Genomic DNA, 27,895 nt, shown 5'->3' on the forward strand with positions numbered 1-27,895 from the left:
CTTTAATTTCTGGGAGGTTTTTTTTTTTTTTCCTTCTGGTTATTCATTTCTCGTAGCATTCTGAAGTTGCTTTATGTATTAAATATTTTCTTGAGATTCCCTGAGGATACTGATTAGATTTTTGATATGTTTTCTTTTCTCCCACGGTCCTTAGTTAAGGACATATGAGGTTGTTTACTAGAGAATGAGTGTGATTCTCCTCTGGCTGTTAGGTCTTTTTTCCTTATAGGTCTCTCCCTTGGGTGAGTGCTGATTGTGGTGTTTGAATCAATGAATGGGGCCTGTTGCTGGCTTTCCTGTGGGATGCCTGGGCATGGACTAGGTAGGCAGTTTGGGATCCCCTTAACTGCCAAAGTAACAAGGACATTCTTTTTCAGGATGGTGTTTATTTATTATACTTATTGTAAATGGTATTGTATAGCAGTCACTGTAGGGGTAGTGATAGTAATAATAATGGCTAACACTTTTTGAGTGATTGATATGTACCATGTGCTTTTCTCAATATTTTATGAATTTGAAGTTTTTTAATCTTCAAGGCAATCTGTTACAGAAACTAAAACAGAGAGATTAAGGCTCAAGAAGAGGTAAACTGGGTTTTTAGGCCAAGTAGTCTGATTGTAGTGCCTCTGCTCTTAACCACGGAACACAGTCCCTTCTTAGGAGGGAACATGTAGATGGTAAATGATTCTTCAAGGAGGTTATTGTTTACTAGCATTTTTCTTTGTTATAGAAAAGTCTCATCACTGAAAGATCTTTTAACTCTATCTCATAGGCACTGACTATGTTTTTATGTATTTTTTATGTGAAATTGTTCTGGTAACATGGGTTCTAATTGTGGTCATTTTACTTACAGTTTATTCCAATGCCTGTTCTGTATGGTGTTTTCCTTTATATGGGAGTTTCCTCATTAAAAGGAATCCAGGCAAGTCTTAAGCATTTAATAACTTTGTAAAAAAAACTTAAACATTTTATATTTGCAATGATTGTTTTTCTGATGGTAGTGATTTATTCTCTGATATTTTGGGGGCAGGTTAACTAGTGACTTCAAATCCACATTTTCCAAGTAATTATTGCTTACTGAACATTTTTTTCCCCCTGAGAGTGAGATCATGAACTGTTATGTCCTTACCTGTTTTTAATTGAAGCTAATGAAAGGTAACTATCAATGAAGACTAGTATAGTAAGAGGGAGGATCAAAAGGATTGGAATGGGGGAAAAGGGGCTATTTCTGACATGTTAGAACAGTAATTTCAGTTGCTTAAAAAGAAAATGTAGATATTAGTCTTCTATAACCATGGTAATACCTGCCATTTGTACGGTGCAGTACAGTTTATAGAGCCTAGTATACAGATGATTTTCTGTGATCCTCAAAACAACTTTGGGATATGAAAGGAAGAAATACTAATTTTGTAAATCATGAAACAGAAATAAACTTACTGAAGGTTTTTAACTAAGTAAGCAATGGAGCCAAGGCTAGAATCTAGTGTTTTCACTACTCTGTTTTGTCTTATTTATAGTATTTCTTGGGAAACAAGCTGATAGAATGAATTAGGATTTGTGTGAATTCAGCCTTAGTGTAGAACGTGTAGCTGCTCAGGCAGGGTTGGCACCACTCACCCAGTCCCGGCCGTGAGCAGCGTGTGGTCCCCAGCTGCCGGCTGCCGGGTATCTCAGATGCACCAGCATTTTTTTTTTCAACACAGTCCAGTATCTACTCTCCAGTGGTCAAGAGATGATCTCATTAACTCAGCTGATTGTTTTACAACAATTTTGTGAGTTATGTAGGGCTGATCTTATTCCCGGTTTATAAATGAGGAAATTAAAGCTCAAAAGGACCAAGGAATTGGCTCATAGTTTCCTTTTCAGTGGGTGAAAAATTAGTAATTGTTACCTCAGGTTATTTTCATAAAATTGGTAATGTTAGACTTAGAAAGTACCTTGGGAGATTGTTACTCTTTTATTTTACATATTAGAAAACAAGGTCAGAGAGATTAAATGACTTGTATACTTGATTATAGCAGATAAATTTATCAAAATATTTTAATTCCCCAATTTAAAACATTTTGACTTGAGTTTTCTGATTAATGAATTACATTTGTTTAAGTGGTTGCCTTGATTTTTTTTTTTCTCCTTGGATCAAGATGTTGTAAACTGAAACATTCTCCTGTGTTATCACGGCATATCAGGGAAGTCAGAGTTTAAATCACAAAACCCTAAAGCAGAATACAATTTCTTTTCCTAAGTAACAGAAATGATATTTTTGTTGAAAACTTTTTCTTGTTTTGCTTTCCATTCGATATCCAGTTTTTTGACCGTATAAAATTATTTGGAATGCCCGCTAAGCACCAGCCCGACCTGATTTACCTCCGCTACGTGCCCCTCTGGAAGGTCCACGTCTTCACAGTCGTCCAGCTCACCTGTCTGATCCTCTTGTGGGTGATAAAAGCTTCGGCTGCTGCAGTAGTTTTTCCCATGATGGTAAGTTTTTTTTTTTTTTTTTTCAGACTTTATCACTAATTAATAACATTTTTGTGTGTTTTGATAGTACTTATCTTACTTATATTTATAATTGACTTTGAGAAAAGGATTTTAATCACCTTAGGTGTTTTGAAATGTGAATTAGCCCTTTCTAGCTATGAAACCAATAGTTTTCAAAATTGAATTTGCTTGTCATTTTCTAATTTTGGTTTGTTTTTGATTTTTAGTCCTTGGGTATAGAACACTGTTCCGTATTTTTAAACAATTTCAGAGTTTAGGACATTTATGAAGCAAATATGATAGCCTAACTTAAAAAGCAGAGCAACCAGAGCAACATGGTTCTTTAATAGGCTATTTCAGTACACCTTTTTCAGAAATTAATAGATCTAGAAGTCAAAAAGTAATAAAGATTATAGATGATATTAATAATTCATTACATTATCATATACTTTAATAATTATTCATAATTATTAAATTATCACATTTCAAAATTGCATTTTGCAAATAGGGAATATGCATCCTTTTGTAAATATTATGCAAAAGTTGGTTTATGTACATGGCCAAAAAGAAAATCTTTAAAAATTAAAAAGTTTTGAAAATTATACAGTTAATATTCCCTGATCACAAATAAATTAAATTATAAATGAATAGTGAAAAGTCACTAAAAAATATTCAAAAATATATACCATGTTCTTTGTTTTGCATACTTAGTATTATAAAAATGTCACTTCCAAGTATGAAGCCTACTAGTTTTATTGCATGTGTGTTTGTGTGTGGGGGGGGTTGGTATCAGTGTGAACTGGGTAATTTTAAAGTTTATAGAGAAAAATAGATACCAGAGCCACAACAACATGGATGGTAGAAATATTCTGTATCTTACTGGGGTTGCTTGACAAGAGTACATGTATTTTTCAAAAGCATTAAACTCTACACCTGATATTTTTTTATTTACTATATGTAAATTGTATATTAATGAAAAGATAAAGATATAATAAATACCAGAGAATAACAGAACAAAGATAATTATAATTCAGAATTCCTGGCTGGGTGCGGGGGTGAGGGGCTTGACTGTTCCTGTGCTAATACCATGGTGTTTTGTTTTTTTTTTTTTAAGGGAATTCCTTTATTTTTATTTATTTGTTTGTTTATTTATTTATGGCTGTGTTGGGTCTTCATTTCTGTGCGAGGGCTTTCTCTAGTTGCGGCAAGTGGGGGCCACTCTTCATCGCAGTGCTCGGGCCTCTCACTATTGCAGCCTCTCTTGTTGCGGAGCACAGGCTCCAGACGCGCAGGCTCAGTAGTTGTGGCTCACGGGCCTAGCTGCTCCGCGGCATGTGGGACCTTCCCAGACCAGGGCTCAAACCCGTGTCCCCTGCATTGGCAGACAGATTCTCAACCACTGCGCCACCAGGGAAGCCCACCATAGTGTTTTGATAACTGAATATTTACAAATTGCTGTCAAGTCAGCATAGCTAATACAGTATGAAATTGGCATAGGAATTGACAAATAGATCAGAAAAACAGACTAATGAGTCCAGAAATTTGTAAGGATATATGAGAATTTACCACCTGAATAACATAAGCGGATTATTTCATTAAAGGCGGTAATTCATTTAAATGGGAAAATTTAGTATATAGTATTAGAAGATTTGACTGAATACTGGGAGCTAAATGAAGTTGCTATCTTATCATATTCAGAAAGAAATAATAAATCAATTCAGGATTTAAATGTTAAAATGAATTGTAGTAGAAAATCTTGAAGATTATTTGTATAATCCAGTGATTGAAGGTAATTTTTCAAAGAAGGTAGAGAAATCCAATAGTAAAAGAAAGATGATATATTTGACTACATGATAATTGTTTTGTATGTCCTTATTAAAATCAGATAGTGAACTGGGAGAAAATATTTGTAACATGTAAGACAGATAAAGTGTTTCTGTCCAAACTACACAGAACTTTTAGGAATTCATGAACAGAAGTCAATTGAAACCCTCCTCAGTGTTTGTGGGAATGTAAATTGGTTCAGCCACTATGGAGAATAGTATGGAGGTTCCTCCGAAAACTAAAAATAGAGCTGCTACCGTATGATCCAGCAGTCCCACCCCTGGGCATGTATCCAGAGAAAACCGAAAAATACATGCACCCCAGTATTTATTGCAGCACTATATAATAGCCAAGACATGGAAGCAACCTAAATGTCCATCAACAGATGAATGGATAAAGATGGTGTGGTATTTATATATACAATGGAATGTCACTCAGCCATAAAAAAGAATGAAATAATGCCATTTGTAGCAACATGGTTGGACCTAGAGATTATCATACTAAGTGAAGTAAGTCAGATAGAGAAAGTCAAATATCATATGATATCACTTATATATGGAATCTAAAAAAAAACGATACAAAGAAACTTCTTTACAAAACAGAAACAGACTCACAGACATAGACAACAAACATACAGTTACCAAAGGGGAAAGGTGGTGGGAAGGGACATATTAGGAGTTTGGGATTAACATATACACACTACTATTGTACATATAAAAGGTAATCCACAAGGACCTATTGTATAGCACAGGGAACTCTACTCAGTATTCTGTAATAACCTCTATGGGAGAAGAATCTGAAAAAGAATATAGATACATGTATATGTATAACTGCATCACTTTGCTGTACACCTGAAACTAACAAAACATTGTGAATCAACTATACTCCAATATAAAATAAGAATTTTTTTAAATAAAGTAAAAAAAAAAAACAAAAACAGAAGAGGAAATCCAAATGTCCAGTGAACATTTGAAAACATCTTCAACCTTAGCAGCAGTTAAAGGAAAGCAAATTAAAGAATAATGTGTCTTTTTCACTAATATAATTTGAAAATTAAAACCTAATGCTGGAAAAAGGGTTCTCTAATGCATTGCTGAAGAGATTTTTTAAAATTATATTTACTTAAATAATGTACATAATGTAAAGTAATCATAAAAATTAATAATCATGTTTGTGAAGACACTCATCATGCTTAATCTGCTTTATAGTTTTATGCAGTTCAAGGGATTTATATAGGAAAAGGCTAAAAATGTCATTTCCTTTATGTCTTTGAGCAGAAAGTTGAAAAAGATAAATAGGTGACTCAGTTTCTTTGAAATAAGATGGTGTATGAAGTCATTTTAAAATAAAATGTGTGAAGTACTTTTCAATTTACGATTTAATAAATACTTTTTCTCCAAGTGATATAATTTGCATATTTTTAGATGTTACTTAATATTCTCTCCATCACTTTTTAAAGGTTCTTGCGTTAGTCTTTGTACGCAAACTCATGGATCTGTGTTTCACAAAGAGAGAGCTTAGTTGGCTTGATGATCTCATGCCAGAAAGTAAGAAAAAGAAAGAAGACGACAAAAAGAAAAAAGAGAAAGAGGTAAAAAAAGAATTTTAAATATACACTATTCACTTATTGTTTAATATTTTGTACCAAGTAGCAAGCACTATTATAGTCACTTTGATGGAATCAACTCCTTTCGTCCTCCTAAGAACCTTATTATTAAAGTGTAGGTACTTTTATTATCCCCACTTTACAAATGAGGAAACAGAGAGAGAGAGAGAGAGGTTAGTAGGTAGTTTGTCCTAAACACAGGCTCTTACCCATTTTACCAACTTGCCTTTATCCCTTGCCTTTATGTACATTTATGTTAAATGTACATAAGTACATTTTAGCATACATTTTAATTTTAACAGCATTTTAATAATCTGGCATATATTGGGTTGGCCAAAAAGTTTGTTTGGGTTTTTCCATAACATCTTATGGAAATGAACTTTTTGGCCAACCCAGTGTAAGGACAAAAAGGACTTTAAGTAAATATCTTTTTACAGAAAGTATAGTAAAACTTTAGTTTTTATATTCAATATTATGTACCCTTAGTTGATTTGTATACTGAGATTTACATAAATACTCTTTTCTGAATTTGATTTTTTTTAAATAACCAGCTCAATACTATAACCTAGTAAGAAGGACAAATAAAACACTTGAGTATGTAGCATAGGTGATTTTGTTGATTTTAGTGCCTCACTTAATTTTCCCATTCAGAATATTGTTTGAAAATCAAAGATAAGAAGATATACATTTTTTAAAGTTGTGGTCCTATTTAAATAGATCTCAGAATTGCTGGGGTTTTTTTTCTAATTTTTGAGGGAAATCAGCATAATTTATAACTTATATTGCATAGTATTTATGGAAAAGCATTTATTAAAGTTTTGCAGACAAATGCGTTTAGGGCTTGCTGGCATTTTTTCATGGTTTTGATTGATTTTTCAGTGCTGATTTATGGCAAAATTACTGGTTGTGTATTTACTTTTCAACAAAAATTTTGACTTTTTAATTAGGACACTAATTAAAACATTTGAATTGAGTCTCCAGAATTTTTATGAGCTTTGTTTCCTTCAAAGCTATATATGTATGTAAATGTTTATGAACTTGATGCTTTTTCAAATAGGGTATAATCTATTTATAAAATACTTAGGTAAAATTGCTTGCTTATTCCTGTATCAGGGAGAATAAGGTTATTTGCATATCACAAAACAAAAGTAAAGCTGGCTTAAACACAAGAGCTTATTTTCTCCTATAAAAGGAATCTTGAAAGTAAGTGATCTGGTGTGATGGCTCCACAAAGTTATCAAGAACTCTGCTGCTTTTCTCCCAGCTCGGCATAGACTTTTCATCCTCAGAATCCCCTGATAGGTCAGAAGGGCTGCTGAGTTTGAGCTATCATGTCAGCATCAGAGACAGCAGGAGGTAGACCGTGGATATCTCCACCCTGCCCTCCAGAAATGGCATCCAGGAATTTCCAGTGGCACCACACTGAGTTGCAAGGAGTGCTGGGAAATTTAGTTTAGGTTTTATTTTTTTATCTTTTAGTATTTTTGTTAAAACTGGGTGCATCGCCACCCGCAAGTAGTGGGATTTCTATCAGTAAGACAGAGGAGAGAATGTTCTTTCTGTCTTTCCTTTACTGACCACCGCTCCCCATTATAATTGTGTCATGATTTTGGGTGTTTCATAGCTAAGGTGTTCTCAACCTGGGGTGACTTTCTGATGGTCAAAAAGGGGCTGCTACTGGCATCTAGTGGCCTGCTGAACATCCTGCATACACAGGACTGCCTCCCAGACAATTGTTTGGCTCTAAATGTCAGTAATGCTGAGATTGAGAAACCCTGCCTTATCCAAGTGAGCTTTTGCTTATATTACAATGAGAGTTATGAGGTTTCACAAAATTTTGTCACTCATTGTATGCCTATGTCATAGTTGATAATAAATTTTATGTAGCTAAATTGATATTTAAACAGTATCAGTGACCAACTTACAGAGGTGAAAGTTACAACCTCTTAAAATTAATCTTTACAAGTGGTTTTCAGCTTGTGCTACAAGTATGTGTTCATGGTAAAATTTTCAGTCATGGCAGATTAAATAATGTCAGTTTGGTTTTCTGATTCTTTAAGATATTAATATATTAATTGGTCCTCCTGGAAATATTCTGGGAAAAGTAATCTCTTCATGTATGTGCTTTAAAGGAAGCTGAGAGAATGCTTCAAGCTGGTGAAGATGCTGTGCATCTTCCATTTGAAGGGGGAAGCCTCTTGCAGATTCCAGTTAAGGCGCTAAAATACAGGTGAGATGCAGCTTCATCCTTTAAAATGTGCTTCATTTACATGTCAGATGCATGAATAAGCCATGCAATGTTTCTTTAAAGTCGTGTTACCTGTTTTTTAAAAGATGACAAACACTGCATCTGACATGTGGACTAAAGGAGGGCTTCCTGTAGGTGGAAAAGAAAGTCACTGGCTCATCCCCCTTCTCACTTGTAGGAAGGAGTGAAGGAGACCTTGGCATCCATGCCAAGCAGAGGTTGTCTTGTCGTTCATCACTCCTTCTGTTTCAGTGAAGTTTAAAATCAGTCTTAGAATATTCCCATTCTCTCAGTAGTACAGCTTTTTATTTCTTCCTTTCATTATGACTGGGGTTGGTGTATGTTGGAAAATAAACATTTGTAATCCATTTTTTGATAACCTGTGACAATGTGACTATGTTTAGAGGCCCTAGAACTCTCCTGCGGTTTCCAAAGGTGTGATTTGAGCATTGGCAGTGAGGGCTCATACTAGGGAAAAATTAAGTTTCATATATAGTTTATCATGTATGATTTTGGCGATTTATATTTGAATCTAAGAACTAAATACAGAGGTTGGGAAATGTAAGCTTTTTTGTAGATTAAAAACCTCTATTATTTATGTACACCTGATTCTTCTACACATTTATTCTATTTATGACTGGCCATTTAAAGAAGAAAAATCAGTTTTAGAATATATATAGGTTCCTTCCTTGACCAGTTAATGGAAAATGTTTGTTGATATTTAATTATCTTGCTTCAACCTTTTTTCATTTTTAACTTATGTTTATAGTTTTTATAAGGGCACATTTGGACTTGTACATGTTGATTAGTTTTGATAAATGAATTCACAAGTAATTTTTCTCTTTTGTCATTGGTATTAACTTGTATCATTGGTATTATTCTTTGTCACCTTTCATGATTTTCCCTCAAATTTGTATATAACCTAAAATTAAATGCCAGGTATAGACATTTTGATATATCCAAATAGAGTGCTCTGCTTCTCTAGATTCTGTAAATGTTTGTTAAATGAATTAATATATTGACTTTGTTGCTAAAAAGAGTATAGGAACTGCCATGATAGTTACTGGTGACTCACCAGTTTGCTGAGATTGTTTGCCACTTAATTTCTGCAGGTCCTGCATTATCTCTTTCTCACTGTGATTACACATGGATCTTGACAAATTTAAATGGAGTCCATGCTTACACTGCCAAATATTTAACAAAAAGAATGAGTATATGTATATTTACTTTTGTCTTTTAAATGATGACGTGAACCATGATTAATGTCATTTGGATTAAAACTTGAACATCCAGAATGCCAGGAACTGGCTGACCTGTTTATTTGCCAGAATTTTAAATCTTAAGTAGCTTTGGATTACTTGCCATGAAAATAGAGTGAGATAACATATGAAAGCATCTGGAAACCATAAAGTCCTATAAAATATGAAAATAATTTATTTAATGTAGACAAAATTTTTCCCATCTAGTTTTATTTTGGGGAAAAACAAAATGTATACTTTCTTCAAAAAAGGTCTCAATTTCTACTAACGGAAAAGTTCTTAGAGAAGATCATTTAGAAGCTAGAAAGTGCTTCAAGAACTTCTCTCTTCAGTTATTTGAAGTTGGCAACTGAGCAAAAAAACGTTTTCTTGGGGTAGACAGGGTTTCAAGTTGGATGGCTCTGCCATGGTGAATTTGGGTGTCCAAATTTGTGCACTTTTAAAAACTTCACTTGGTGAAGCAGCCATTCCTAGAGAGTCTCCAGTGGCCGCTTCACTCTTTACTGCAGTCTTACATCATAAACGACGTGCAGATTTAAAGTGGGAACAGATGACTGCTCTTTAGTCATTTATAACCTGGCTACCAGCACATTGTTAATTTAACATCTCATTTGACATTTGTATTTGTCGCTTGTTTGCATGAAATGTTTTCCTTTTGGTGAAGAAAAAGGACTAGCAAATATATTCCTGTTAACTTCCTAGTACTTTCACGTCCAAACTGACAACCTTGAGCCCAAAATTATTATGGATATCTTCATTATTGGATTTGGGGTCTTGAGGTAATTTTTGCAATATTTCACAGAGACATGGAATGGTTACATTTGTTTCTTATAATGAAAGGACAGTATTTGGATTTTGATAAATTTTATATAGTAACACCTTCATACTAAAAATATTACTGATATGGTAATACCAGCTAAAAGCAGTACTTATAAACCTTTTTTGTGTGTTATCTGTTGAAGTATTTTAATTTCTAATTTTAAAGTGTCCCATTTCCCAGAATTCTTTTTAATGATTTTTAAAAGCTATGAAAAAGGGCTCCCCTGGTGGCGCAGTGGTTGAGAGTCCGCCTGCCGATGCAGGGGACACAGGTTCGTGCCCCGGTCCGGGAAAATCCCACATACCGCGGAGCGGCTGGGCCCGTGAGCCATGGCCACTGAGCCTGCGCGTCCGGAGCCTGTGCTCCGCAACTGGAGAGGCCACAACAGTGAGAGGCCCACGTACCACAAAAAAAAAGAAAAAAAATTTTTTAAATCCTAATTGTAATTTTTCTTTACATACTTCGGATAATTGTTTGCTGCAATTGAAATTTGCGCAGATTATAAAAGTTTTCTAACTGACTTAAGGCTGTATCACTTTTTATATTTATAAGCACATTAATATATTCCTTTATGTTATTTCAATAGTATACTTATAGCCAAGATAATCACCTTTGGGCATCATTGCCAATTTAATTAGTCTCATTGCTAGTTTTGATTATAAAGAAAGATGCAATTCCCCTTTAGACCTTTATAATAGAACTCCAAAATACTGCTATCTTGCTAGATCTTGGTTTAAGTGCATGACAAAGAATTTTCTCAATTTTAAGTTGATGAAAGCAAATATGATATAGATAATAGGAATGACAATATTAATGCTTTTGCAAGTACTGAATACTAACCAGAAAGTGTATTTGTTCTTCAGTGTTGATCCCTCAGTTGTTAACATATCAGATGAAATGGCCAAAACTGCACAGTGGAAGGCACTGTCCATGAATACTGAGAATGCCAAAGTAACCAGATCTAACACGAGGTAGCTGTAATGATTTATGCATTTTCTAACTATAGCCAACTTTCAGTTTACTTATGGATAGCTATTCAGGAAAACCATTGTCTTAACTTAACAAAACCAACCTTTTTTTCTTCCTCTTATTCTTCCTTCTTCCTTTCATCTATCCATCATTTCATGTATACTGGAAGCAGATATAGGTGCTGATTGTTTTGTTATTTTTTAAATTTATAGTTGCCTATTTCAAAAAAGAATTGTTTTGTAATAAAAATGAATATATACATAAGGAATAAATATATAAAAGATCAGAAGCCATATAAAGAAAGATAATTACTAGGGATTGAATACTAAAATAGAATACTACCTCAATCATGCTTTCTGATGGTCCAAAAAAAAAAGGCTTTCTTTTGTTTTGCTTTGTTTCAGCCTACTATTTCTTCTGGCGAGGTAAACATTTTCCTAGAAGATATTTGTAAGAAATTTAATCCATGGGAGTAAAGGCCATTCAGTTTTATAATGGACCATGTATTACACAACTGTTTCATAACCCCTTGCTTATATTTCTTGTTATGTAATAACCCTTTTTTCTTTCTTTCCCACTCACTTCAAGACCTAAACCTCAGGAATTCTGGCTTGATAATCATTAGTATGTTGATCCCTTAGGTCTCTGGAGAAATTAGGTATTATCCTGTAGAGTACTCAGTCATTCATAGTCAACAATTTTTTTTTTTGGTGTACACTTTGTGCCAGATGCTGTGTTGGGTGTCAGTATATTCCGCTTGGGTGTCAAAAATTAAAACTTTTCCAGGCAAGCAATCGTTATTGTCTTTCTGGCAACTGTCTTTTGATAATGATTGATTAGGTTTTTCTCCCAAGATATCTTTCCCTACCTGCTTTTAGAACCTTGCTCCTACTTAATCTCAGTTATCAACTCTTTTGGCTTTTCTCTCATCATTTCTTTGAGTTTTAATTCTCTAATGTAGACTGTTTACTTCACTTCTATCTTTGATCTCAAAAGTTTTTAAGTTAAACTTTTTGTCATTTTGGATTATTTCATGCAGCCAGAATTTCACTAGATACTCTTTTTACTCTTAGTAACTTTTCGCACCTTGTCAGCACCCCTGGCCCAGAATGTTAGTATAGTTAGGATAAATAGAAGGACCTTACAGTAGTATTATTTTGTCTTTTATACTTCTGCCTTTCATTCAGGTTGCCCCTCAGTTCAAAATCACATGGGAAGAAAGGGAATGTTTTGTTACATTGTTGAACAGAAAAATGTTTGGGTTATCTTCCTTCAGTTTTGTCTGGAGAAGGCAGCAAACCATAGTGTGTTTCTATCTTTTGCAAAATTTTCAAAGCCCAGATATTCATGTTACAATTAAATCAAATCAGTTAATCAGTTAAATCCATATACATGGAATCATTGTATTTGATATTAACTTGAAAATGTAGAATTGTATTTTGATCTTGTATTTATGAACCAAATTTGGGAAGATAAGATTTGTTACATTTTGCAGGAAATTATTCGATGCTTATTTATATTGACAAAGATTAATTTTTAATGAATTTGTCAGTAAAATAAAAGTCAGATGCTACAACTGTTCATATATAAAGTAAAACTGTTGTCAAGCACAGTCATCTTACACTGACCAATTTTAAGGAGCTCCTCTTCAGTTGTAAGAAAAATGTGAAATTTAGTGGCAAAAATATCTTTAAAAAACTAAGACTTTTAATATTTGCCCTTCCAGTTAAGTTTACTGATATGAAAAGAAAGCAGTAAGATAGAAATAGCAAGTTGTATGTTTATAGTATTAATAGTTGTCTCAAAAGGCTCTTATGGATATTTACTGTTGGCCGTGTTTGAATGTAATATTTAGCCATTTCAAAATTATTTATTCTCATTCTTTGTTTTAAATAGCCCTGAAAAACCTGTAAGTGTGAAAATAAGTTTTGAAGATGAACCAACAAAGAAATACATGGATGCTGAAACTTCATTATAGAATTGAACCAAGAGGAATTATTTATAGATATATATACATATATATGTATGTATATATAATATTTCATGTCACTATATATAACAATATTGTATGTCATGCCATTTATGCATGACTATGGGGTTTTTTGAAGTAGTGTCTGAAGTTTGTTAGGAGCACCATGGAGACTGTGTATATAATGAAATGGTCTCTTAGAAGTGAGGTACATGATTCTTACTAGTCAAATATTTATTTTTCTGTTGGAAAATTTTTTTCTGTTCTGCAATAGAAAAATGTGGAGAAATGCATTCAGTCTACTTTTCTTTAAATCTATTTGTTCATCAGTGGCAGTCCATACCAACCTTAAGTGATACGTATTTAAATTTTTTCATTGAGTTGCTAGAAATGTTCCCATATTACTTCCTTTCTGCTAATGCTTTGTGGGAAGAACAGGGCATCTCTGCCAGTGCTGGAGCACAGATGGGGCCATATCCTGGCTGCTGTGTGTGTGTTGCATTACATGCATGTCCATCACGTTTCACAGGTGATGGGAACTTTTTCGCTATAAAGGTAGAACAGTGGAAACTTTCTAGATAAGAACTATAATTTTGACCTTTATGTTTTTGAAATTTATTTTAAATTTTAAAACCTCCGCATCTAGGCCTCCATTCTAATAAACAAGTATAATTGCAGGTGATTTTATAATTTAACTCCCATACCACTCATTAGTTTATGAATTTTAAAAGCTATAAAATACCAATTTACGATAGTTAAATTTTGTTGCCTTTGTAGAAATTTTTTTCTGAATCCTAGTACTCTATTAGAGCCCCAAATGCCCACTCTGTTCTCTGCCTTTGCTGTCCTTTACTTAAAATGTGGTTTAGTTTGTATCAGGTTCAAGTTCTTGATTATTTTTCTATTATAAGTAGTATGATTAAATAATCAGGAGTCAGAATTCTCTTAAGTGGGTTTAAGATCAGTATTACTTTATTACGAATTACCTTTCATTTTCCGTTTACGTTGTTCTTTCTGTTGTATAGGTAATATTTAATAGATTTCATTTTAAAATATTTTATTTATTTTAATTGATATGATGCTTAAATATTATATAAACATTTGAAAAGGTAAAAAAATATAGAGTAAATTGTTAATATAAATAGTTGGTGCTCACTTGCATTTATGGTTTATTATCTGAGAGCAGTTGATAGATTTTACATCTTTGATATAAAGCACTGCCATATTTGTATTTTAAAAGAAATTTAGACCTATTATGTATAGCTCAGATTGATGACATTCTTCCTAGTTTGTGTTTGTATGTTTTATTTAGATTTTGCTTTTCTAAGCTGTCTTTTTAACTTCTAGCAAATCTTTTTAGTCATCTTTTATATACTTTTACCTCCATATGAAATAAATAAATGTTGTTCTTGTTAAGCCTGTAGGACTGGATGAATGGGGTTGTGAAACTGATTTGGCAAGAGGATGATTTCTAAACACCAAATGAGTATTGAGAAGCCACTGAAATATCGAAAATAATAACATGAATGTTAGGATGAAAATTTTAATGGAATTCTGATGCTTCCTTTAATCATTTTTAATTAAAGTACAAAAGTATGAAGAATTGATCTTATAGAAGATTATGAGCAATGCCCAAAGCTGATATTTTAGCAATTCTAGCAATCCATTCTAAACTACTTAACTAATAAAATTTCCACATCTAAGACCATGTGATCCGATTCTAGTTAAAATAATGGATTCAACTTCTGCCTCATATGGGAGGTTGGAAATGTAGCTGATTTTCTTTCGAAAATGTAGCTGGCGCCATTTGGTACTGCCTAAAGAAGAGAGATGCTGTCAGCACTTGATGAGAGAGTATTACCCACGGTGCTTGTTACTGTTTATGAGCTTCCACTGAAGTGATTCCTTTTCATTCATAGCAGCAGAATCATTTCCAAAGACCCCCAGTATTTGCTGCTATGATTTTGTATCTCCCCTGATGAACCTGAACAAGAGGATTTCCTTACACCATTCCCTAGTGTCTGGATGTCACAGGGTTAACAAATGTGCTTTTTTACAGGAAGTAATTTTAAAATTTGAACTGAAATCTACCTGGGATCATAGTGTTTATGTGATTTTATTTATGAATACTGGTTGTCCAGTGCCAGAAAAACCATGACGTGCAAAATGCTTTGCACTCAGTGTTTTTACTATGTTTCTAATTGTTAATAGTTTCTGCTTTCTTCTTTTGACTACTTGACTTACAAAATGATCTGATTGACTACTTCATTGAAAAGCAAAGGTAACTCATGTTTAATAGCTTGTTTATGTGGTTATGATATTTTTCCACTATTTTTGAAAAATAATCATGGATAGCATTCTTTGAAAGACAGTGAAAAATGTAATTTACTACATATATTGCTTTTTAAATGTTGCCTTAAACAGGTATAGATGAGCAGTAGTAATTGCTATGTACTGATTTACCTCAAGGTGAAAAAGAATTAAACCTGTGCATATTCCATTTATAAAATAAATTCATATAAACAGCCCTGCACTTTTTCAGATGCCTTGGTTTCCAGGATGGAGCTCAGTGCTACTGAGTACCCTGGCCGCAGGGCCACCTCAGGATATTCTTTCCTCCACCTATTTTATTTATTTATAGACATCTGTTTACAAGGACTGTAATACATCCTCATGTTGACCATCTGAAATTCACTTTCACTTGAATGCTATTTCACTCTAAAATTGCCGCTTTTGAGAAGACAATGAACTAAAAACTTCCTTATGATAAAAGGATGATGCTATATATTCTCTAATGATATTAGATATATGAAGTGAGGCACACGATCATTCTAATGGGTGTTGTATATGTGAGTATGCTTGTGTGAATGATGTTGTCAATCATAAATCTCTCAAGTTGTTTAAAAAAGCTGTGGCATATCATTGTTCATATTTGCCAAGCATATAAAATGTGTAGGACAGAATTTTTTATGTGCTAACGCATGTATTTATAAAGCAGATTTCTTTACCACTCAAAATTACTTTCGTTTTCTCCATCTAAAAAAAAAATTTCTTCCATATACCTAAAGTTTATGTATATATATAATAGCTTTATAACTTTTACCTTTTGCAAAAGCAGGTTCAAAATTCTGTAAAAAGGAAAATGGTTTCCTAAACAGAGGTATGACACCAGAGCTTGCTGTTTTTAAAGGATTGTATCATGTATATAAGTTCTGTAAATGTGCTCAACAGTGTAACATGTGAATCCTGTTTTAAAGTGCTCAGATTTTGGATGTGTAAGCCATTAATATAACATTGTAATTCAAAAATGTTTAAATTAAATAATTTAATGTTTTAAATTTATTTATGTAGATCACATCATTGTTATCATATGCAGTAGAACTATGTGAACTGTCTTTTGGTTTAGTCCAACAGTTATTTTTTTAGAAAGTAAACTTAAAGAGTTTAAGGACATCCAAAATTTAAAATAGTGTTCATACTTCAAAATTTGGCAATTTTAATGTAAAGTTGGTTCTTTTCTAACTTTTCAAAAAGTAATTTGAGTTTCGATAATAGGAAAACATAGTTGGAAATGGAATTGTCTAAAGAACATTTTTAAAAATTTAATTAGCATATATTGACGTCTACATTTGTCTTAGAGTACTTGTTAACAGTTGTTTTTTTAATCAGAATTTTGTGCGTTGATGATTCTTGTGTTGTGGCTTTTCTTTTGTTACTTTCATATTAAGAGCTTTTTTTTTTTTGTAGGGAGGTTCTCTTCCAATGTTTACTACATTTAAATAAATAGAAATTGAATTTTATTGTTCATTTATACAGTATTTGATAGCTTGGTATAATAACAGTACAGTTCTAATTTTTATGACTTTTATAATTATACAATGATAATATTTTCTTTTATAATAAAATCCAAAGTAAACATTTAAAATGTAGAAGTGATATTTTTCATCTATATGAAGTACAAGTATCTACCAAGTCTATAATGTGAATAATCCTGCCTTTCAAATCTGTTTCATAATATTAGAAGAAAACTATTTTTGGAGATGTTATTGAAGTTGAAAGATCAATAAAAGTCTACTGAATCAGTTGTTGAATATTGTCTTTATTTTGATATTAGAAGAGCTGCATGTCTTTCTCATGAGAACCTGATAGGGGATGGAGAAAAATAAGTGATTTTTATTTCCTGCCTCCTAATTTTCCTAAGCAGAAGACAGAAAAGAGGAAACAGTGAGAAAAGAAGACGAAACAAAATAGTGTGTGTTTCACAATGATTTTTTGATAGTTAAGAAATACTGAAATTAAAGCCCTTTAAGACAGGCTGATCCATTATTTTCCCTATTTTAAAACACATCTGTTTAGAATTTTGCAATGGGATATGTAATAAACACACATCACATTACACAATATGTAATGAGCATGTTAATACTGAACTTTCATAGACTCAAGGCTTTTTTGTTTTTAATGGCTAATTTCATTATGAAATTTTTTTAGTAATAGCTAATGACAGGCCTTGGTTTGTTTTCCATTAGGCACGTATGTAACAATTTCCTCCTGTGTTTTCTGCACTGTAAAGTTTCTGATATCCCACAATGAATTTGTCAATTTACTATTCCCATCAACAGAACTTTGAGATTTTTGTGGGGGTTGGGGGCGGGGAGAAGAAGGGAAATAGGGAGTTTCTCACTAGTTTTTGTTTGATCTTGCTCCTTAAGGTATATCTGATCTCTCCAGTATCAGTTCAGTAACCTTTATCTCACTACCTCTATGCTTTTAATGAAAACATTCCTATTGTTTGGAAAACCTTCCTTTCTCTTTCTCTGCTATTCTTGCAAAGCTCAATTTAAGTTCTGCATTTTCTACAAATTGTGCTCTGCCTTGTGCTGTGTTCTGTAAGATCATTCTCCTGCCTCCACACAAGAGTGTGTCTGGGGCTTCCCTGGTGGCACAGTGGTTGAGAGTCCGCCTGCCGATGCAGGGGACACGGGTTTGTTCCCCGCTCCGGGAAGATCACACATGCCGCGAAGCGGCTGGGCCCGTGAGCCATGGCCGCTGAGCCTGCGCGTCTGGAGCCTATGCTCCACAACGGGAGAGGCCACAACCGTGAGAGGCCTGCGTACCGCAAAAAAAAAAAAATGTCCTCTTTTTGTTTGTTTTTTTGTCCTAGACCAGTGATATTTTAGAAATTCGGTGAATTATTTTTTTCTTCTTGTTGATTCTGAATATTTTATTTTAATACCTATTTAAGTTAATTTTATTCGTTCCTTATAGTTACACGTTACACTCTTTTACTTCTGAAGTATGTAATTTACATTATCTGTGGATTCACCTCAGGATAGTAAAAAGGGTATTCAAAAATACCAGAAGGGGATGTTAGATTTGGACCCTACCACATCAGCCATGAGCTTGATGCAGGCGTGACCCCTCTGGGGCCGTTTATATTTCTCACAGAGTACAGTGTGGGCCCTGGGTGGGTGTGGTGCTCCTCTCCTGGAGAGCCCGGTGTGTCCCATGCTTCATAATCATCTCTGCAATTTTCAGTTACATTCAGGGAAGGCCAAAACATTGGTTTAAGATTTTATTTTTTTATTTTATTTCATTTTTTTTACATCTTTATTAGAGTATAATTTCTTTACAATGGTGTGTCAGTCTCTCCTCCATAACAAAGTGAATCAGCCATACACATACATATGTCCGTCCCCACATCTCACCCCTCCCGCATCTCCCCCACTCCCACCCTCCCCATCCCACCCCTCCAGGTGGTCACAAAGCACGGAGCTGATCTCCCTGTGCTATGCGGCTGCTTCCCACTAGCTATATGTACCTTATGTTTGGTAGTGTATATATGTCCATGAAGAACCTAGGGGTAAGACAGGAATAAAGACACAGACCTACTAGAGAATGGACTTGAGGATATGGGGAGGGGGAAGGGTAAGCTGTGACAAAGCAAGATTTTATTTTAAGAGAGGAGAAGAAAGGTGGGAAGCACATTCAATATTCTGATGAAGAAAAGTTCAGAGGAGTAATTTTGTCTCCTGCATCATGTTTAAAATGTCTGTAGAGAATACTTTTTCTACTCAGCATCAGTCTGCCTTCCCCTCTCAACTTTTTGTGTTTTGATTGGTAACATTATTTCTGCTGGTTTTATGTTCTCTGAAGTATAATTAGTTCTGCTCCATTCACCTGAGTTTGACTTTCATCTCACCTTTCTGTATTTCCAAAATGGTACCTTATTGTTTTCATTTCAAATATGTATTTTCAAGTACTCAAACCTAAGTGTTGTTATTCCATTAGGCCTACTTTTCATTATTATTCAAAGGAGAGAAACATCACGGAAGCATTCACTGTATTCATTTTAAATCAGGTTTTGGGAGATTGAATCACCACACTAATTGACATTCCTGTGGGCACTTGGAGCAACATTAAGATGGGATTGGGTAGGTCCTAGATTAAGTTGTCCAGGGGACAGACAGCATGGTGGTTAAGACTGGGCTCTGGATTGAAATTCTAGGTTCTCCCCTGCTTCCATCACTTACCAGCTCCGCCCTGTTGGGCCTCCGTGTTACAACTCTAAACTAAGATGAAAAATAACCAGATGGGGGCTTCCTTGTGGCGCAGTGGATAAGGCTCTGCCTGCCAATGCAGGGGACACGGGTTTAAGCCCTGGTCCAGGAAGATCCCACCTGCTGCAGAGCAACCAAGCCCGCGAGCCACAACGACTGAGCCTGTGTGCCTCAACTACTGAAACCCTCACGCCCAGAGCCCGTGCTCTGCAACAAGAGAAGCCACCACAATGAGAAGCCCGTGCACTGCAACGAAGAGTAGCCCCTGCTCGCTGCAACTGGAGAAAGCCCGGATACAGCAACGAAGACCCAACGCAGCCAAAAATAAAATAAATAAAAAATAAGCAGATGATGTGAAGAGTAGGTGAAATAACGAGGAAAGTGTCTGGAACAACAGTCCCTGGCACAAAATAAGCGCTCAATATTTTTCATTTTTTGAAGCTTCACAATGTAAAGAGTATTTTTTTAAAAAAAGCTTTAATAGAATTAAAATTTTTTCAATAAAAAGAAGCTTCAGACTTTCACAAAAGGTGACGAGCCTTGCCCAGTGCCACAAAACGAACTAGTGACAGGTGTCCCACACAGCTCACTCGTACTTTCACGCCAGAGTCGCTGAAACTGTCTCCACGTTACACGAAAGCTATTCAGCAGGTACCGTTGGTCCTTTTCAAACTAAGTACCTGCTTTGGAAGATAACTGATTTTTAGTCCATAGCAATTCTTGAAATTAAACACCCCAAAATGAAGCTGCTTTCTCTCCTACCCATTTTATTTCAAACACTGAAGGTTGGCACACCGAGTCCAGAAAAACCGACAGCGTTTAGGAAACCCTGGGTGGCAGGCAGCCCGAGATCGGGGTGAGGAGGCTACCGCCGCCGCCAGGCCCTCAAGCTCCACCCGACAGCGCGCGCTGCAGCCCGGCCCTGCGCGTCTCCGGTTGCTGCGGCAACCCGAGGCCGGCGTCCCCGTCGCCACGGCGTTCGGCGGGCCGCAGCATGGCTACCCCTGATTGGCTGGGGCGCCCTGCCGGTGGAAGAAGAGGTGTCGGCATTGGCTGAGGACGCTCCGGTTTCGTGGCCGGAAGGAGGATTGGATTGATGCACCAACGGTGCTGCTGGCAGCAGTGCCCCCGAGGTGGAGGGGACCAGGCGCGGGCTAGGGGAGAGGAGGACGGGCCCCCGATCCAGAGCAGCGTGACAGTAAGTAGCAGAGACGATGAGAAGGGCGATTTCGAGCTTGGCCTGAAGGAGGGGCCCTCCCTTGGGCGCGGTGAGTGGGGCCGGAGCGGGCGTTCCTCTGCCGGCGCGCGGTTTCAGGCAGGGTCTCCAGGGAGATGTCCGCAGGTGCTTGTGGAGCAGCCCGAGGCCTCGGAGTGAGCTCCCCGCGGCAGGAGGCAGGGCAGAGAGTGCGGGCTGTCGGGCGTGCGGGAGTCACTGTGAGCCTGTCTCATAGCAGACGGGTTGGTGTTGGCGGATGGATGGTGGGAAAGTGCCATCAACCATGCGTGATGGTCCTTTCAGTTCCATAAGGACTTATTCTGGTTACAGGAAGCCTGAGTGTGTCTCTTCCAATCTGCTCCTACACTCCGGAGGCTCCTTCATAAAATCCTTTATGGGCGTCGCTTCTCTGCCTTCCCCTTATGTTATGATGCTGCTCTGACAGTCCCTCTGCTTCTCTGCTCAACGTGAGTGAGCCTGTTCAGTTCCAGGCCTTCAGGCACCACATGTCAGCTGATTACTTGAAAACCTCCACCTCCAGCCTAGGCTGCTCCACTAAGCACCAGACCCCAAAACCCAACCGCGAGTTAACTCCACACGTGCACAACCCTAAACACCATCTCCCCCATTCCCACAGAGTGCTTCGCCCTTGGATTCCCTGTCTTGGGCACCAAGATACAAACACCACATCTGGACAATATCTTTGACACTTACTGCCTCTTCTGCATTTCTACCGGTTATCAAGGCTATACTTTCTTAATAGCTGTCAAATCAATTCCCACATCACTAAATCCCTTCTCACTACATTAGAATTTCCACCAGTTTCTTGGTTAAATTCAACACCCATCCACCTTCCCTGATGGCAGTTTGGCCCTATCTAATCCATTTTTCTGTCTATTGTTAGACTGATCTTTCCAAAAAACATATAAGGGCATTTCACTTCCTGCCAAGACTCCCTGTCATCCTCATCCACACTTCTTAGTTAGGCCGTCCATCAGCAGTTCCATCTTTGTTCCCAGAACATGCCACATTCTCTCCTGTGTGTGCTGATGTCCCCTGTTGCTCACACTGCCTTCGATGGACTCCACTTTTGCACCTTCCCCAACCCTGCTCTCACTCCCCAGTCATTCTCTGAATGTTGCCTAATTGCTTTTCTGCTTCCTCCTCTAGACTCTCTCTCTGAGCGCAGAGGCCAGGTTTGTCTTCCTCACCATTTGTTGTGTCTGTCATAGCACCCTGCAAGTAGCAGGGGCTCAACAAATACTGGTTAAATGAATGATTCTCTAAAACAAGAAGTTACTGTTTTGCATAGCATCCAGTAAAGCTTTCACTTATAAAAGATGAATGTTGAACTTCCAGGTTTTACTTTAATTTCAAGATCCTTGGTTTGGAAACTATTTCAATTCACAGTCTGTATTTCATGCCATAATCATTTTAATGGTAGCTGTTGTTATATGGCATAAGTTTAACATGGGAAAGAGAGAGAGTACAGTGCAGTTTGCAAGAGATAGGCTTTGAGTCAGACATGCGTGGGTTTGAATCCTGGCTCCAACATTTTAGCTCTGTGGCCACTTATCTGTGGCTTCGTTATCTCTACAATGGGCTAATAATAACCCCTACCTCATAGGATTATATTAAAGACTAAATGTGTATAACCCATATCAAGTGCACAGTGCCTTATACTTAATAAATTTTCACATGTCTAAAAACTAGAAACATTCACATGGATGTTTGTAGCAGCTTAATTCACAATTGCCAATACCTGCAAACAACCAAGATGTCCTTCAGTGGGTGAATGGATAAATTAGCTGTGGTACATCCAGACAATGGAATTGCTGAAAAGAAGTTAACTATCAAGCCATGAAAAGACATGGGGGAAAGTTAAGTGCATATTACTAAGAAAAGAAGCCAGTCTGAAAAGGCTATATATGGTATGATTCCAACTACATGACATTCTGGAAAGAGCAAAACTTTAGAGACAGTGAAAAGATCAGTGGTTGTCAGGGGTTAGCTGAGGGTGGGAGAGATGTGAATAGGCAGAGCACAAGGATTTTTAGGACAGTGAAAATACTCTGTGTGACACTATAATGATGGATACATGTCATTATATGTTTGTCTAAACCTACACAATGTACAACACCAAGAGTGAACCCTAAGGTAACCTATGGACATTGAGTGATTATGATGTGTCAATGTAGGTTCATTCTTTTATTTATTTATTTATTTATTTATTTTTGGCTGTGTTGGGTCTTCGTTTCTGTGCGAGGGCTTTCTCTAGTTGTGGCGAGCGGGGGCCACTCTTCATCACGGTGCACGGGCCTCTCACTGTCGCGGCCTCTCGTTGCGGAGCAAAGGCTCCAGACGCGTAGGCTTAGTAGCTGTGGTACACGAGCCTAGTTGCTCCGCGGCATGTGGCATCTTCCCAGACCAGGGCTCGAACCTGTGTCCCCTGCATTGGCAGGCAGATTCTCAACCACTGCGCCACCAAGGAAGTCCCTGTAGGTTCATTCTTGGTAATAAATGTACCATTCTGGTAAGGAGGGAGGCTCTGCAGGTGTAGGGGTAGGGGGTATATGGGAAATCTCTGTACCTTCCTCTCAAATTTGTTGTAAACTTAAAACTGCCCTAAAAAGTAGTCTTAAAAAAGAAGTAAAAGAAACACTGAAGGTTGGAATTGTGAAATTTCCATGGTCAGCTCACAAAAGGTAAAAATCAATCTTTTAATTCAGTCAAGTACAATTTCTAGGACATCATCCTGCTACCCAGTCACACTATACTACTTGATCACAAACTTTGTTCTGATACAGGTAAGAAACTCATTCAGTGACAACTTATTGACCATCTGATGGATCCAGGGCGCTCTGCCAGATAAAGGTGAGGCAAAAGAAAGTGTAACCAGTAAAGTCTCAAGTAAGTGAAAGAAGGGCCTGGAATGTCACTCTGCCTGTCTCAGCTGGTCAGACTTTGAGGTCAGAGTCAAAGTGGACTGAGTGGAGCCCTTGGAGAGGTGGAAAGGAGGTAGAAGTTTACTGAGTGTCCAGAAGGGAGCATCACCAAGTGCCTGTGCCCTCAGAGCCCAGGATCCCATGGGTGGTAGCCCAGAGTCCACAGAATTCAGACTCATGCTAGGTGCATGGGTTCAAATTCCAGCTCTGCCACTGCTGGACACAGGGCGTCTGCCAAGTTGCTTCATCTCGGCACTTCAATTTCCTTACATATACAGTGGAGTTGTTGTGAGTATTACATGAATCAGTAGAGACAAATTTCCTAGAACTATGGTAGGTACATAGGAAGTGCCAGGTACATGTTAGCTGTTTCTATTATGTTTTACCTGGGGGAGAGAAATAAGTTAAGAGATAACAATAAAGTAGGATGGGGGTGTGGGGATAGAAAGTGTCACCTTGGGAACAGGTTATGTGGCTTGGATTTGGAAATGAGTCTTACATTTTTGAGACTTGGTCTTCCACAGGAAAGTGAACTCTATGTGTACTCATATATCCGCCTGACATGTGTGATTAAAAAAAAACATGAAAACGAGCACTGAATAAAATAGATGGTTTTTCGTTTGGTAAAATGATTGCTCATTCATATCTAGAAGTCAAACTTCCCTTCATCTCAGCTGAAATCTGCAACAGTCATTAATAAAGGTCATGCACTCACATCCATGGGGGAGGCTCAACTCAGAGCTTATTCAGTCTTGTATTAGGAATAGTTATAGTTGACAGGGAGTCTAGCTTCACAACCCTCAAGAGAGTCAAAGTGACAAAATCACAATCAAATGGCACATATCTAGAAGAGAGACTAAAAAACCCTCCTACAAAAATTGAAATAAAAACAAGAGGCAGAATGGATAAAGCACAGCAGCCATAACATTGATCCTGGGCCAGCAGGAAAAAGCTACCCAGTATATAGTGTATTTTGCATAAATGACTGGGAATTTTTAATTAATTTGAGAAAAGTGTGTCTGAAGTAATATTTGGTTACTAAGGTGATAAACATTTACCTAGAAAATTCACTTAGGCAGATAGAGAGCTGGATAAAGGCCACCAATAAGTGAAAGTTAGTATAGCATTCAATTAACAGGGAAGGCCCTGCCTGGCTTTAAATTCCTGCTCTGCCACCAGAGGTGTAAAGCTCTGTGACTTGGACAAATTACTTAATGTCTGTGGGCCTCAGTTCTGTCATCTGTGAAATGGGGACAGTAAAGGTAGTTGCCTTATAGCTTTGTTAGGAGAATTATATTAGTTAACGTATGGAAGCAATTAGAATGGTGCTGGCACAGGGTAAGCCCCATGTAAACATTTGCTTTTATTATTGTTGTTACTATTACCAGATATGAGATCTTAGCCAAGTTACTGAAGCTCAGCACCTCAGTTCCTTCATCTGTGAGTTGGAGATACAACACAACCATCTCCCAGGGTTGTTTTAGGATTAAACAAATACATGAAAGTGCTTATAACTGTAAACCCGAAATAACATCAGGTGTAACAAATTAAAATGAAGACTATTTGTGACACTAAAAATAAAACTTTTTTTCATTTTATGTCTAGTATTTGTCATCAGTGAACCAAAGTCAGTGAATATAAGCAAATGACTTAAAATAAGCATGACCGAAGTAATAGTAATATTACCAATGGTAGTATTTACAACAGCTGTCATAATAACAACTTAGCTAGCTACAGACAGTTTTTTGTTTTGTTGGTGCCACACCACGTGGCATGTGGGAATCTTAGTTCCCCAACGAGGGATCAAACCTGGGCCCTAACCACTGGACCACCAGGGAATTCCCCTGGACAGTTTTAAAGGAGTTTCATTTTATTTTATTTAGTTCCAACTACCATCTTATAATGGGGATATAATTATGTCTATTTTTTGGTAAATGAGGAAACTAATAATCAGAGAGGCCCAGGGACTTTTTGAGGTCACTCAGCAGGCATGTAGAAACCAGGTCTACTCCATCACTGCTGCTTCTTTCACCTGCATCCCAGCCGTGTAACAGGAAGACTTCACAGTCCCAAGCCTGTTAGCTCTCATCAGTGGAGACCACAGCATTCATATAATGTGCATGTGTGTGTGTGTGTGTGTGTGCTACACTTGACATAAATGTGAATACTCATTCCTGTAGGAAATGTTATTGTCCTATCATGTATACTTGAGGTGGCCCATATTTAACACAAATATCTTATTTACCTTGTGGCTTCCCTGTGTTTATAAAGAGATTTTTGTCAAACCAACATTCTGTAATAGCTAGATGCTGGTCAGCTGGGGCAAGTGTATCATTTGCTGAAAGTTTTTTCATAATCTTTATTCTCCATCTATAAACAATGATCCTCCAGTTGTAGCTGGAGCTTCCCAATCACATTTCTCTTGGGATTTGTTCATTCATTCATTCATTCATCAATCATTTATTGAATACTTCTTTTGTTATAAACTAGCAATGCTGTGCTGGATGTTGGGGATGAGCAAACTGGCTGTCATCCACATCTCTGACTAGTTTATAGTAAGCTAGAGGAGACAGATGCATAGTTATTGAATTATTGCCTGAATCTGCCCCTTTATTAAGAGCTTCAAGGCAGGGAGGTCAGTGAAAATTTCCTTAAAGAATGAATACTTGAGTTGAGATGGATGAGCCTTCCAGGGCTTTCTGCACTAATCTGGCCCTTGAGTCTAGGAATAAAGGTCGCAGGAGTGCAGGAAAAGCAGGCCTGGGGCAGGGACACACGGCCCAGGTCTGAGTGGAGCTGTTGCGGGCAGAGGCTTCATCTCACATGGCACCTCAAATCCTCCTTACATTTGTTTTTATGCCGAGAGAAATGGGAAGCCCATGAAGGCTCAATTGGTCAGATTTGTACCATAAAAAGGGTGCTTTTGATGCTGTGTGGAGAACAGACTTCTTCTTGTTGGGAGGAGAGAGAAACTGGAAGTTGGGAGTCCATTTAGGAAGTGGTTCCTGTAGTTCAGGTGGGCAATCATGAGGACGACGGTGTTGGCAGTGAGGATGGAGAGAAGTGGGCAGACAGGGACTGTACTGAATAGAAAAATAGTGAGCTAATGAGTAAGGGCCTTAGGAAGAGGAAGTGTCATTTTTCCAAGGTTCATGCCCAAGGGCTCTTCTTGAGTTGAGATTATTTGAGGATCTTCTGTTCTATGAGCTGGCCATAGCCTTGGAGGCCACCATCAACCCCAGCCCAGCTCATCTGCTCCCTGTCTCCCCAAACGACTCTCAGGATCTGGCCTCCCTCCCTTTGTGCATCCCCTGGAGTATTCTTCCCCTGCCCCGGCCATTCTCCTAGACCTGCTTCACAGCTGTCACATGTGCCTTTTCATGGCTCTTTCTTCAGCCCACAGTGGTCTCTCTTTCCCTTAAATTCATTCAATTTATAATCTCCTTGGGAAACTAATTTTCTCTGCTTTTTGACATTTCTAGTGTTCTTATTTAATCCCTTGTATTAGGCCGAACCATAAGAAATTGTTCTTTTTTTTTAAAGACCGAATATCAGCAGTTTCATGTTGTTTAACCTACATATTTCTCATTTCCCACACTTGCTGAGTTATGGATGGATGTTTTTGCAGCATCCAGTAGTGTCTTGTGCACAGTCAGCACACAATAAATTAAAAATGCGGGGCTTCCCTGGTGGCGCAGTGGTTGAGAGTCCGCCTGCCGATGCAGGGGATACGGGTTCGTGCCCCGGTCTGGGAGGATCCCACATGCCGCGGAGCGGCTGGGCCCGTGAGCCATGGCCGCTGAGCCTGCGCGTCCGGAGCCTGTCCTCCGCAACGGGAGAGGCCACAACAGTGAGAGGCCCGCGTAACGCAAAAAAAAAAAAAAAAAAAAAAAAAAAAATGCACTTAAATGTTATTAGATGAAACAAAAGTTATTCAGTGCCACCAATTATTAGGAACATCAGTGTGTTTACCCAGTGTTCTCTTTACTCTTTGAGGGTCTAGG

General features: G+C 37.2%; 2 protein-coding genes across 7 annotated transcripts in view; both read left to right on the plus strand.

The window, feature by feature from the left end:
* Window positions 1-17,255, plus strand: part of SLC4A7 (solute carrier family 4 member 7) — a 133,400-nt gene extending 116,145 nt beyond the window's left edge. For 4 of the 5 annotated variants that reach the window (XM_032647508.1, XM_032647510.1, XM_032647507.1 and 1 more), the window contains 6 exons: window positions 854-922; window positions 2,305-2,478; window positions 5,762-5,893; window positions 8,041-8,138; window positions 11,099-11,206; window positions 13,101-17,255. In XM_032647508.1, the coding sequence (XP_032503399.1) occupies window positions 854-922; window positions 2,305-2,478; window positions 5,762-5,893; window positions 8,041-8,138; window positions 11,099-11,206; window positions 13,101-13,182 (663 nt within the window). In that variant the 3' untranslated portion in view covers window positions 13,183-17,255. The remainder of the gene's footprint in view (window positions 1-853; window positions 923-2,304; window positions 2,479-5,761; window positions 5,894-8,040; window positions 8,139-11,098; window positions 11,207-13,100) is intronic. The other variant, XM_032647511.1, reaches the window with a different exon arrangement.
* A 3,562-nt stretch (window positions 17,256-20,817) lies between these two features.
* NEK10 (NIMA related kinase 10) overlaps window positions 20,818-27,895 on the plus strand; it is a 305,942-nt gene continuing 298,864 nt past the window's right edge. For both annotated transcript variants that reach the window (XM_032649886.1, XM_032649885.1), the window contains exons 1-2: window positions 20,818-20,928; window positions 23,754-23,820. The gene's annotated coding sequence lies outside the window, so the exon portion shown is untranslated. The remainder of the gene's footprint in view (window positions 20,929-23,753; window positions 23,821-27,895) is intronic.

This window comes from Phocoena sinus, chromosome 11 (assembly GCF_008692025.1).
Source record: "Phocoena sinus isolate mPhoSin1 chromosome 11, mPhoSin1.pri, whole genome shotgun sequence".
Lineage (NCBI taxonomy): Eukaryota > Metazoa > Chordata > Mammalia > Artiodactyla > Phocoenidae > Phocoena > Phocoena sinus.